Raw genomic sequence first — 13,841 nt, forward strand, 5'->3', positions numbered from 1 at the left:
CCAGCCTGGTGAAAGAGTGAGACTCCGTCTCAAAAAAAAAAAAAAAAAAAAAAAAAATGGGGAGATTTTACACAAAATATCCAGATTTCTGGATTCTTTGAAGAATCAGAAGGTCTGAAGATACTGAGCCTCACATTCCTGCACACACAGCGGCGTTGCTGGAGCCACTGCCTCCATTAGTTTCAGTTTACCACAGACCCCACCGCTGCCTGTTGTCCCTGTCTCTAGACCGCAGAGTCAGTTGCCATTGATCATGTGCCGTTTGTTGTTTTTTTCAAAGTAGAGAAGTATTTCTTCACGCTTGTTGTCTCTATCAAAAACGGGCAAGTGAAAGATGTTTCAAGAAATCAAAGAGGATTTTCTTTATAGTAACTAAAAATTTCTAGTGTGTTTCTCATATAAATAAAATGTGTCCTGTATGTAGTCAGGGTTCCTCAGAGAAGCCCGAAGCTACAGAACATAGATATAGAGAGAGATTGACTGTGGAGGCTTGGCGAGTCCAAAATCTGCAGGGTAGGGCTGGCAGGCTGGGGACTCAGGAGCGCATGGCCGCGGAGTGCTAAGGCGGTGCGCTGTGGAATTCTTGCTCGGGGAAGGTCAGTCTTTGTTCTAGTAAAGCCTGCAACTGGTTGGATGCGGTCCACCCACACTGCGGAAGGGAATGTACTCTCCTTCTAGTTCACCAGTTTAAATGTTAATCTCATCCAAAAACGCCTTCACAGAAACATCCGGAATAATGTTTGACCACATATCTGGGCACCGTGACCCAGCCAAGTTGACATATTAAATTAACCCTTGTAGTCCCTTTTTAAATTTACACCCATTGCAACTTAGGTCGCTGCTATGGAGCAAGCCACAGAACCTGGCCTCTTCACTCATTTCCCCGGGCTGACCCATTAGGCCTTTGAGTCACCAACACCCACCTCACTAGAGAACAAGCATAAGGAAGAAGCTCTGCTGTGATTCGTCAGTGTTAACACTTTCTTCTTTAAAGATGTCTCATGCCGAGCTTGGTGGCACACGCCTGTAATCCCAGCACTTTGGGAGGCTGAGGTGGAGGATGGCTTGAGCCCAGGAGTTCAAGACCAGCCTGGGCAACATAGTAAGATTCCATCTCTACAAAAAAGAAAAAAAAAAAAGTAGTCTCATAATTATTACAAACCACTATTCCAGATCATGGATAATAATAGTCAGAACAGTTACATTGTTGAAAAAGGAAAAAAACAAAAATGGAAGCAGTCGCTTTCAGCTTTGTAATACTGCAGCAAACGTCATAGTAGACAAGGATTTGTTTAGAGTGGGACATTCGTGGGATCTCTGCTGACGGGGGTTCTGGCTGTTTAAAAACCACACAAAGGAACTGGCAGTTTTAGGGGCTAGGTCCCAGCTTTTCAGGACAGTCCTAGGACCCGCAAAGAGCTGCCATCACCGTGCTGTCCTTGGCTGTGGGTCACTGCTGGTAAGGCCTGTCCTACACTGCAGGACGCAGGGGCACAGGCTGAGCGGCTCCCACCAAGGAGGCAGGAGCAGCGGGTGGAGGCGCCGGAACAGACTGTCCCTCTCCTGGAAATGGAGTGATTTACATTTGGCATCTGTTTGGACCGGGGAGTGGGAATTGGCTTTGTAATTTCTTCTGTCATGCCGCTCTCAGAAAATTAAGCTGTTTACCCGACAGACTATGGAAGGTTAATGGCTCTTCTGGGAAAGGTCAAGTGGTCATTTGCAGGGAGGCTGTGCTGAATAATCGGAAACGGCAGAAGAATAAAGCCTAAAATCGCATCTGACTCCTCCTCCCGGGCTTCCCCCTTTCTTTCCAGCATCCACCGGGGTCTCTTTGTGGCTAGAACATTCACGTCCTAAGTGGGGCTGCCATTGGCTGGGTTAAACCAGTCACAGGAGAAATACATCGCATCTCGTGTGTGTGGAGATGACCAGGCCTTCATATTAAAAAAAATTTTAAGTGCTTATATTTGCTGTGTCTCTAAAAAAATGTTTTCAGGTAACCGTTGGCCTCAAAATGCCTTTTTGTTTTTCTGAATGAATAAGGAATGAAGAAAAATTCTGGGCACTATAAAATCAAGCCCAGATTCAGTTTTTTAAAAAAGAAATGTTAAAAGTTTCTCATTTTGATTTCTGGAAGTTCGTGTTCTCCTTAGACTCTAAAGATTAGCATGCAAAGACAAGGTTTTGATTGTGTATTTTAAGTTGCACGTTCAGTTTTTTTAAAATCCCATCCAGGACTAAATTTAAACATAAGAAAATCCAGGTTTCTTTCACTTTAGAAGAGGCTGCAGGGAACATGAGGCCAGCAGAAGTGGCGCGCGTGGGTCCCCTTGGGAGGTTTTACCAGATGATGGGAGGTGCTTGCTCCCGTCCACCCAACCTCCAGCTCCTCCAGCTGGCCCCAGGGTCGCTGAGGGACAGGGGTCTGGGCCCAGAAGCCCCCAGAATCCTCAGCTCCAAACAGAGCTGTACCAGTCGCAATGGAGTAGTTGTGCTGATTTCAGGTTTTCTTTTGTTGCTGGGTAAGCATTTCCCATGTGGGGCACTTTCTTTCCTCCGTCCTGGCTTACTTCCACACATCACTTCCTTAGGGAGGCCCTGCCTACCCACCTCCATGCCCTCCTTCTCCTGGCACAGGTGGGCAGGAGGGGACGAGGGTCGTGGCCTTCGAGGGCCTTGCCTGTGGTGGCGTGGCCACCCTGGTCCTCAGCAGGGTGCTCAGCAGATTCCAAGGTGTTCCCGGGACCTGGACCTCCCCTTCATTCCTTTTAACTTAGTCTCAGCTTTCCATGCCTCTCCTCCCTCCCTGTCCTCAGCCCGTCCCCCACCCTGTTCAAGCAGACTGCCCATCACCTGGGTCCTGCCCTTGAGAATTTTTCTGTGGGCTTCTGTGCCTCCCCACCAGACTGAGAGTCCCTGGGGAGCAGGCCTGGGGCTGGGAGTGTCCCCGAGTCCTGCAAAGGGCTGTGGAGCATCTGGGATCGTTAATGCCAAGGGGGACAAAGGTAACCTGGGCCATTTGCAGCAGCAGCCAGTGGAGGCCCCCGAACCTGGTGTCCCCTCACCATTTCCTGAGAACTCTGGACCCCACCAGGGTCCAGAAAATCAGGAAATCATCAGACCAAAGTAGCTGATTGTCCAACTGGGAAAAGAAAAGGCAGTACTTTTTTAGGCCATGTAAATGCAAAATATACGTTTGAAGTCTGTGTCTAAGACATGAACTTAGAGATTCTAAGCCTGTTTTTGGGGGTCACTCTAAAAGAGAGCATTTTCAGGTCCCGTCTCTGTGAGCCTGTTCACAGCATCCCAGCCAGCCTGTATCCCTGTGTCGTGACCCTAGAGCACAGAGCCTCAGAGGCTGTGGAACAGGCCTGGGGTTCATGTGGAGAGTCCCAAGCCCACTTCACGACAGGAGATGCCCACACCTTCAACAAACAGACTCCAAGCTCCAAAGATGCCTAACCGGGGTGTGGTAAGGGACCAGCCCTGGCAAGGCCCAGGTTTGGCTGAAGCCAGTACCTGCAGCCCAGCTTGTAAGTTTAGCCAGGAAGCGTCTGAGGCAGGCAGTGGAGGATGCCCAGGGGTGAGCGGGTCATCCAACAGGAGTGGCCGGGTGGCTTGTACAGTTTCAAGGCGTCAGGCTGGGCAGAAAGGGACAGGCAGAGTTCCCGGAGTGGCAAAGCTGGAGGAAGCGCACAGACCCAGGGCAGCTAGCTCAGTTCTCACACCCCAGGTGGTCATATAACACATTTCAACCCCCCAAATTGAACAGGACCGTGTTCATTTTTTCCTTCCCTCAGCTTATATCTTATTGCCTGTGTCAGCCTGGGTGAGCGGTTATTTATAATAATATTCTCCTATCTCATCGGGGCAGCTTCTGCATGCAAGGTACCAAGTTAATAACTCTGCATGCGTTATTTTGTTCAAGCTTCACCGCAATCCGTGAGGAAGGTATTGTTTGTTGTTCGTTTTGCCCATTTTACAGATTAGGAAACAGGCCCACAGGCGTAAGCACCCCAAAGTCACACCGTTAGAAGGCAGCGAGATCTGAATGCTGAAGTCAGCATGCGCTCTTCTTCCCTCTCGTTCTCTGCATACGTGCTTTCTCCACGGCTCCCAAATCCGAAGGGCATGGCAGGAGGAGAGGGAAACCGATGTGATGGTGGATGGCAAAACATTTTAGTGGTTCCAAGAATCAAGCCCCCTTGCGTATTCTTGGGTTTCAGTGAATTGCATCTTCAGAGCAGTGCAGGTTAAATCACTTTCTCCCCTCGTTGTAGTCAGTTGACTTTGTTCAGCCAGAGCTGGGTCTGGCCCGCCATGTGTCTGGACTGTGGGTGTCTTTATTTTTATTTATTTATTTATTTTTTTTTTGAGACGGAGTCTCGCTCTGTCGCCCAGGCTGGAGTGCAGTGGCCGGATCTCAGCTCACTGCAAGCTCCGCCTCCCGGGTTCACGCCATTCTCCTGCCTCAGCCTCCCGAGTAGCTGGGACTACAGGCGCCCGCCACCTCGCCCGGCTAGTTTTTTGTATTTTTTTAGTAGAGACGGGGTTTCACCGTGTTAGCCAGGATGGTCTCGATCTCCCGACCTCGTGATCCGCCTGTCTCGGCCTCCCAAAGTGCTGGGATTACAGGCTTGAGCCACCGCGCCCGGCCGACTGTGGGTGTCTTGAGGCTCAGTGCGACGTCATCGTAGGGTGGGCTAGGCCGGGCTGCAACCAGCCACCAAGCCAGCACTGGGCTCAAAGAGCAGTGGGGCCATTTTGAAAAAGGAATGCTCCCTCATGCAGAGCCTGTCTCCACCTCCGTGACACAGGGGAGAAAATAGTTGTCTTCTCATAAAAACATCTGGCGCCCGTGAAACCTGGCACCTCGCTTGACCTCCGGCTAATAGGGGATGCAGCAGGGTGCTGTGGAACTAATGGAGTTCCCTTCTTCAGCCAGCAATTAGGGGTTAATTATTAGCAATTAGGGGTTCGCCACATGCCCTGTGGACCTGCTGTTCCTTCCCAGGACACAGGTCACTTGTCATTCTCTGTGTTAGCAACTGGAACCATCTGCCCTCCGGGTCCCCTGTTAATCATTGCAGCAGGGTCCCCAGGAGGCTGACAGCAGGGGCACGTTCTGTGTGACCCATGGCGTTCCTGGAGCTGCTGGCTGCTGCGCTCTCCCTGCTGGGTGTGGCGGCCGCCACCGGGCTCTGTGGTGCTGGTCCCCTGCGGTCATTCTCAGCGTGGTGCCTGGACCGCCCCTCAGCCCCGGCTTGGCTCTGCAGCCAGCAGGACAGGCCCGGTGCTCAGCTCCCAATGCTTAGCATCCTGCACTGAGCTCCTCGTGCTCAGCTTCCTGCGCTCAGCACCCCGTGCTCCCTTCTGTTCTCTCCTAGGCGTTACTACAAGGAGACCTCTGGCCTGATGCTGGATGTTGGTCCCTACATGAAGGCGCTTGAGGTACCAGCCCTGGTTCTGTCCCAAGCTCTCTTCAGACCTCAGGGCACCTGGGACTTTTTGGGTCTTTCTTGGGAAGAGGCTGTGCTTAATTAGCGTATGAATGGCCTTTCGTGTTTCCACAAAGGCTGCCCTCCTATTCCGGGCTCCCCTGGCCGGCCCTCGCTGTCCTCGCTGTCCTCCCTCCCCATCTCTCCCTCCCCGTCCTCCAGTGGGCACAGCCCCCCTCCCGCTGTGGACCCTGCCGCTCTCCCAGCTGCTCTCTGCCACGCTCTTCTTGGGCTTGTGGCTTCTGTGTCAGTGCTGACCACCGGTCTCGTTCCTGACCCTGGGCATCTGCAGCACCTCAAGCTTGGCGGGTCCTCACTGGCCTCCTTCCTGACTTCCCTTCAGTTTCCAAGAGCATCTGTGGCCAGGCCTCTGGGAGGGGTTCCCCCAGGTCCACTCTGGCCCAGGTCCCGTCAGCCACCCCAGGTCAGCCTCATATCCCATCCCATCCTCACAGCTGTAGCAGCTCCTGCCTGCTTGCCGTCAGGTGGGAGGGAGAGGCAGAGGAGCAGATGGAGCCCCGGGCTTGACCCAGGAGGCCTGTGATGAGCTGGGAGTGGGCAGGGGAGAAGAGGGGAGAAGAAGGGGAGAAGGGATGAGAGGACGGAATTGCAGGTGAGTGAGCAGAGCACTGCTCTGCTGGCCCTTGGGAACCCTGTAGTTTTGCCAGCTCTTGGATGCCTTCTGCTGTGGGTAGGCCTTTGAGTGAATGGCAGGGTGCCTGGTGCTAGATGACCTGAGTGACCCGAGCAGCCCTTTCTGGAGTTGTGAGGCTCCTGCCTGTGAGATGTGTTCTCAGGCCCACAGCATCCTGCTTCTTCAAGGCCCTTGACTCCTGGGGGCACATTTGGGACTGGGTTTCCGTGGCTGGGCATACACCTGTTCCTTGATCCCAAACCCATGCCATATCCCTCTCTCTTTTCCCAGTATGCCTGTGGCATCAAAGCCGAGGTAGTGGGGAAGCCTTCTCCTGAGTTTTTCAAGTCTGCCCTGCAAGCCATAGGAGTAGAAGCCCACCAGGTAGGTTGGCGCCTTGTGAAGTGGGTCGGGGGAGACAGCCCCGTCAGGGAAGCCCTGGAGTTTGGAATGGATTGCAGGACTCAGGCAGCCTGTGGGGTTGGCCGGGCAGCCAAGCGTGGGCTCCCTGTGAGAGCTGACCTGGCTGGGAAGGAGGGGGAAGGCAGCAAATGAAATCCACTGAATAGTTTCAACAGTGAAGTTACTTTCAATGTGAAAGCAAGAAGCAGAAATGCCTACGGCTTTTCCTGAGTTTTTTCTGCTTCTCTGAAAGGATGAGAATTGACGAGTCCTATCAGTGTATTAATATATCTCGCTGACAAGACAGTGTAACAGCAAGATTACAACAATATGGAAGAAATAATCAAGTCACTCATTTTGCGACCTTTATATTTTGACTATTTTGGGATAGATTGCTGGACGAGGTGGTGCATGCCTGGTAATCCCAGCTACTCAGGAAGCTGAGGGATGAGAATTGCTTGAACCTGGGAGGCGGAAGTTGCAGTGAGCTGAGATCACGCCACTGCACTCCAGCCTGGGTGATAGAGCGAGACTCCTTCTCAAAAAAAAAAAAAAAAAAGGAAAGGAAAGAGTCCACAGCTGCCCCAGGCTGTCCTGCTGCCTCTTTGGAAGTGGGCAGCAGAAGTATGGGTTGGGGGTCCCCCAGGTGTCAAGCCTGGTGCGTGTTTCCCCTGTGTACATTTCAGTCCAGAACACTGGTGCCTCATGGTACTTTGAGTCTAGACACTGTACCTTCACCGGCCCTGAGATCCATAGAGATGTCAGAAGATGCAGGCTCCCTGGAGTCCCCAGAAAACACCTGGGAAATGTCATGTTAGTCTGTTAGAGAAGGAGAGGTTTGTGTTTTGAAAGAATGAGAACTGCAGCAATAAATAACCTGGCTTTTTACTACCTTGCTTCATAGAGCAGAATTTCTTTATTTTGAGAGATTTCAAACATACAGAAAAATAGAGAGAACGATACACATCCCCATTATATCCATCACCCAGATTCAGTGGTTAAGATTTTGCCACGTTCCTTTCTTCTTTCCTCTTTTTTTTCCTTTTAAAAAATTTACTGGCTGGGTGTGGTGGCCCACGCCTGTAATCCTAGCACTTTGGGAGTCTGAGGCAGGTGGACCACCTGAGGTCAGGAGTTCAAGACCAGCCTGACCAACATGGTGAAATCCTGTCTCTACTAAAATATAAAAATTAGCTGGGTGTGGTGGTATGCTCCTGTAATCCCAGCTACTCAGGAGGCTGAGGCAGGAGAATTGCTTGAGCCCAGGAGGTGGAGGTTGCAGTGAGCCGAAATTGCACCACTGCACTCCAGCCTGGGCAACAGAGTGAGACTCCATTTCCAAGTAACAGTAATAATAATAATAATAAATTTACTTTTTTTTTGCTGTCACATTTTAAAGCAAATCTCAATTGTATCCTTTCATATTGTAGCATGACATTAAAAAAATGGTGATTTTTAGACATAACTATAATACATTAAAACTCCTAACATGGCCAACAGGCACACAAAAAGATACTCAATATCATCATTCATCAGGAAATGCAGATCAAAACCCCAATGAGATACCACTTCACACTAATTAAGATGACTGTATAGTTAAAAAAAAATAGAAAATAACAAGTGTTGCCAAGGATGTAGACAAATTGGAACCCTTATCTATTGCTGGTAGGAAGGTGAAATGACAATGTTGCCACAGAAAGCTACTTTGTGGTTCCTCAAAGTTAAACACAGAATTTGCCATATGACTCAGCAACCCATTTCCAGGTCTATACCCAGAAGAACTGAAACAGGTGTAGCAAACAAAAACTTATACACAAATATTCATAGCAGCTCCGTATACAATAGCCAAAAGGTAGAAAAAACCAAGATGCCTGCCCATCAACTGATGAAAGGATAACCAAATGTGGTGTGTCCATACAGTGGAATATTATTCAGCCATAAAGAGGAATGAAGTTCTGACACATGTTACAATGTAGATGAACCCTGGTAACATTATGCTAAGTGAAGGAAGCCAAACACGAAAGGACATATTGCATCCTTCCATGTATAGCAAATGTCTAGAATGGGCTAATCCATAGAAATGAAAAGCAGATTAGTGGTTGCCAGGAGTCAGGGTTGCATGGCAATGGGGAGTGCTGCTTCAGGGTATGCGGTCTCCTTTTGGGGTGATACAAATATTCTGGAACTGGGCTGGGCATGGTGGCTCACACCTGTAATCCCAGCACTTTGGGAGGCTGAGGAGGGCAAATCACTTGAGGTCAAGAGTTCGAGACCAGCCTGGCCAACATGGTGAAACCCTGACTCTACTAAACATACAAATGTGAGCCAGGCGTGGTGGTGCACGCCTGTAATCCCAGCCACTTGGGAGGCTGAGGCAGGAGAATTGCTTGAACCTAGGAGGTGGAGATTGCAGTGAGCTGAGATCGCGCCACTGAACTCCAGACTGGGCAACAGAGCCAGACTCTGTCTTAAAAAAAAAAAAAAAAAAAGAGAAAACAAATATTCTGGAACTGGACAGTGGTGATGGTTGCACAACGTTCTGAATGTGCTCAATGCCAGTGAACTGAATACTCTGGTCACAGTCATAAATTTTATGTAGTGTGTATTTTACCACAATAAAAATTTTAAGACCACCTAAAAAATTAACAGTGATTTTTGTTAGTATTATTTAATACCAACCCATATTTAAATTTCCTTGACTGTCTCAGAAACGCTCTTTGACCGTTGATCTGTTGGAATCCAGTCTGAAGAAGCTCTGTGACTCGTCTGAGGTTTTTGTTTCCTCAGCCTCTCTTCTTAGCCTTCCATCATGGAACATTTGAAATGTCTATGTCAGTAGAGAGGGCAGCTCAGGGAACTCCTAGGTACCCATCACTGTGCTTTAATAATTATCAACTAATAACCCTTTAAAATTGTTTTCAACTTTTCATTTTGAAGTAACTTGACACTCACAAAAAGTTGCAAACATAGTACAAAACGTTCACATGTGCCCTTCACCAGCTTCCCCATCATCATCAAACGATGATAAAACCAGGAAATCAACACTGGCACAAGGCTGTTAGTTAACCTAGAGACCTTATTCAGACACCATCAGTCATCCCACTCATGGCTTTCTGGGGACACATTGCATGTAGCAGTCATGTCCCTAGTGTCCTTTATCTGTGAACTCTGATCACCAGTTGAGGAGGTGTCTTCCAGAGTTCTTCATTGTCGTTACAATTTGTCCCTTTTAATAAGTATCTTTTTTTTTTTTTTTTTTTTTGAGCAGGAGTCTCACTCTGTTGCCCAGGCTGGAGTGCAATGGCCCAATCTTGGCTCACTGCAAGCTCCACTTCCCGGGTTCAAGTGATTCTTCTGCCTCAGCCTCCTGAGTAGCTGGGATTACAGGCACCCGCCACCAAGCCTGGCTAATTTTTGTATTTTTAGTAGAGATGGGGTTTCTCCATGTTGGCCAGACTTGTCTTGAACTCCTGACCTCAGGTGATCTGCCTGCCTTGGCCTCCCAAAGTGCTGGGATTACCAGTGTGAGCCACTGCACCTGGCCTTAATAAGTGTCTTGTGGGAAAGTACTTTGACACTATGTAAATATTCTCTTTCTGATCATTAGTTCTAATTTTGGCATCTCTTGATAATTTTTTTTTTTTTTTTTTTTTTTTGAGACAGAGTTTCGCTCTCGTTGCCCAGGCTGGAGTGCAATGGTGCCTCAGCTCACCACAACCCCCGCCTCCTGGGTTCAAGCAATTCTCCTGCCTCAGCCTCCTGAGCAGCTGGGATTACAGGCATGTGCCACCATGCTCAGCTAATTTTGTGTTTTTAGTAGAGACGGGGTTTCTCCATGCTGGTTAGGCTGGTCTCGAACTCTCAACCTCAGTGATCTGCCCGCCTCAGCCTCCCAAAGTGCTGGGATTACAGGCGTGAGCCACTGCGTCCGGACTTCATTGGTGTATTTTATGTGTGGCCCAAGACATTTCTTCTTCCATTATGGCCCAGGGAAGCCAAAAGATGGGACACCCCTGCTCTAGAGGTTTATGACCAAAATACTGTATTTAAAGCTGCTAGGAATAATTCTTTTTTGTGGGTGGTATTCCACCAAGTGGACGCTCTTTGAATTCATTTTCATTTTGATGTTTAGGGAATTGGCTTAACATTTACATTTGTTTTGCACTTATGTAAAATATTTATATGGTTCTAAAATCAGATCCACAAAGCAAGACATATTCAAGGAAGTCTAACTTCTGTTCTTTTCCTTCTATTTTGTTTTTACCTGTCTCTTGTAGGTAGCCATGTTTATAAATATCATAGCTGTAAATATTTTATAAATATTATAGCTTATTTTTTATTTAAAAAATAAGCAACTATGTATATATTTGTATTCCCCTCATAGGATGAATTTAAGAGACAATAAATTCTCAAAATAATTTGCTTTATATATATAGAGAAAGGCTAATGCTTTAATTTGAGTTTAAAAATCAATATTTAAAAGTTTATAAGTAGGCCGGGCATGGTGGCTCACACCTGTCATCCCAGCACTTTAGGAGGCCAAGGAGGGCAGATCACCTGAGGTCAGGAGTTCAAGACCAGCCTGGCCAGCATGGTGAAACCCCATCTCTACTACAAATACAAAAATTAGCCGGGCATGGCAGCAGGTGCCTGTAATCCCAGCTACTGAGGAAGCCGAGGCCGGAGAATCACTTGAACCCAGGAGGCGGAGGTTACAGTGAGCCGAGATCGTGCCACTGCACTCCAGCCTGGGTGACAGAGTGAGACTCTGTCTCAAAAAATAATATAAGTGGTATGATCACAACCATCTCAAACAGCCCCCTTCCCCCAACCCAAAACCCAAACAAAAACAAAACCCTGCCACTGCCCGGAAAATAAGACCTGGCCGTGCGCAGCGGCTCATGCCTGGAATCCCAGCACTTTGGGAGGCCGAGGTGGGCAGATCACTAGAGCCCAGAAATTTGAGACCAGCCTGGGCAACATGGCAAAACCCTGTCTCTACAAAAAAATGCAAGAAAATAAATAGGCAGATGTGGTGGCATGTGCCAGTGGTTCCAGCTACTTGGGAGACTGAGGTGGGCAGATTGCTTGAGCCCAGGAGGTTGAGGTTGCAGCAAGCTGAGATTGCACAACTGCACACGAGCCTGGGCAACAGTAAGACCCTGCTCAAAAAAAAAAAAAAAAAGAAGAAGGAAAGGAAGGGGAGGGGAGGGGAGGAAGGAGGGAAGGAGTGGGAAGGAAATGAGATTAGCTGTCCAGATGGCATTGCTGGTGATATTTGGATGGTCTGACCTTGGGTGTTCTCCCTGCCTTTTTCTTTTGGCATTTTCAGTTATTTTCACAGTCAGATTCCTTCACATTTCAAATGAGATACAGCCCATCCCCCAAAGAAGACCCCTCATGGGGGTCTAGTGAATCTGGGTTTGTCATTTTCGGATGCTGGGGCAGTGCGTCCGGGAGGGAGTGGGGCTGTGGATTCCTGGCGGGTCACCGTGGCTGCTCGCGGTTTTGGTCACTGCCGCTGCCATCCACCCTGAGCATCTGTGGCCCTGGAGAGCGAAGGACTTGTTTCCTCTGGTGGCTCCGAGCATATGTGGCAAAGCTGTGTCTCATTTACCTCCCACATCATCCTCGTCTCCCACCCTCATGTGACGTTTCTGCCTGTCCCTTTGACAGTGGAGCAGCAACTGCATGTTGCGAACGTCCCCACACTGCCGTTTTCCTAAAATGCTCACTAACGTTATTTGACTCTCAGGATGTGTAGACATTTTAAAGCAGTATTTCAAGATAAGGCCGTTTCAAATGAATGTGTCTTATGCACAGGGTAATAATTCTCTGTTCCTGGCTTTTTTTATTTTTAATGAAAAATGCCTGCAAGGACTTTTCTTGCTGCTGAAGTGCCAGGCTGTGGCAAACCTTACATTTTTCCAGTTGCTTTAATCAATAAAGTTATCACCAGTCATTTCCCTTGATCACTGCTGCTTCCCGAGACCCTGACCTGCTTCTTGCTGCTGAGTTTTCAGAGTGCACTCAGAATAGACATAACTCCCCAAATCCAATTTTCATTTTAACCTTTCCTCAGTAGCCTAGAAATCACAGATTGCTGGTATTACGCTCATAGATTGGAAATTCAAACCTTTTAGAGGCAACCTGGCCCTTTCTAGGATCCAGTAATAAGGCAAAGAATAACAGACCTTAAAGGTTACTTCTAGAAATATCTAATTCTCACGGTTTAAGCTTCTGAATCAGTGGATGGTTTTATGGTTTCATGTGAAGGTTTTGGCAGTTTTCCATCATCATAAGAAGTTCTGTGGGATGCAGGTCGTGCAGATTTGGTGGAGATTGAGACTGTTCAAACCAGAGCACTTAGTTATATGTAGCAGCCAAGGAGCCTGGTCCGGAGGGGCCCGTTTCACAGGTCAGGAGCCTGAGGCTTAGAGATGAAATACCCTGTCATAGGTGCTTCAGGAGGTAAAAGACAGGATTTCTCAGGCTGGGCGCAGTGGCTCACACCTGTAATCCCAGCACTTGGGGAGGCCGAGGTGGGTGGATCACGAGCCCAGGAGTTCGAGACCAGCTTGGGTAACATGGTGAAACCCTGTCTCTACAAAAAATACAAAGAATAATGGCATGGTGGCTGGCACATGCCTGTGGTCCCAGCTGCTCAGGAAGCTGACGCACGAGAATCGCTTCAGTCTGGGAGGTGGGGGTTGCAGTGAGCCGAGATGGCACCACCACTGTACTCCAGCCTGGACAAGACAGAGACCTTGTCTCAAAAAAAAAAAAAAAACAAAACCTGGATTTCTCAACCTCGACACTTGACGTTTTTGGACTGGATCATTTTGTGGTGAGGGGATGTCCTATGCATTGTAGGGTGCTAAGCAGCATCCCACTGTCCACCCACTACATGGGACTGCCCCCTTCCTAAGCTGCGAAACCAAAATTGTCTCTAGACATTGCCAGATGTGCCCTGGGGAGAACCGCAGCATTAAGAGAACGGTCACAGAGAACTCTAGTACTGAACCCAAGATTACTTTGCCAATGAGGAGTGAAGCCGGGCTCCAAACCGTCGTCTTCCAGCCGCATCCAGTGCTCTTAGCCATAGCCCAGCTCTCAGGAAGGGCCAGCGGCGCAGCAGAATTTCTTAGGGAGGTGAGGAGGTTAGGGAGGATTTCAGGTGGGGAGTAGGGAGGATGTCAGGTGGGGGGTAGGGAGGATTTCAGGTGGGAGAATAGGGAGGATGTCAGGTGGGGGAGTAGGGAGGATTTCAGGTGGGAGAATAGGGAGGATTTCAGGTGGGAGAA

The 13,841-nt window shown here is 48.7% G+C and overlaps 1 protein-coding gene across 3 annotated transcripts in view; it reads left to right on the top strand.

The window, feature by feature from the left end:
* The window catches only part of LHPP (phospholysine phosphohistidine inorganic pyrophosphate phosphatase), a 153,282-nt gene that overhangs the window by 32,392 nt on the left and 107,049 nt on the right, over positions 1–13,841 (top strand). Inside the window, exons 4-6 of one of the 3 annotated variants that reach the window (XM_025395978.1) lie at positions 5,391–5,454; positions 6,427–6,519; positions 6,719–6,905. The exons of 1 other annotated variant lie outside the window; for it this stretch is intronic. In XM_025395978.1, coding sequence (XP_025251763.1) covers positions 5,391–5,454; positions 6,427–6,519; positions 6,719–6,733 — 172 coding nt within the window. In that variant the 3' untranslated portion in view covers positions 6,734–6,905. Of the gene's footprint in view, positions 1–5,390; positions 5,455–6,426; positions 6,520–6,718; positions 6,906–13,841 lie in introns of those variants that run through there. One more of the 3 variants, XM_025395977.1, reaches the window with a different exon arrangement.

This window comes from Theropithecus gelada, chromosome 9, assembly GCF_003255815.1.
Source record: "Theropithecus gelada isolate Dixy chromosome 9, Tgel_1.0, whole genome shotgun sequence".
Lineage (NCBI taxonomy): Eukaryota > Metazoa > Chordata > Mammalia > Primates > Cercopithecidae > Theropithecus > Theropithecus gelada.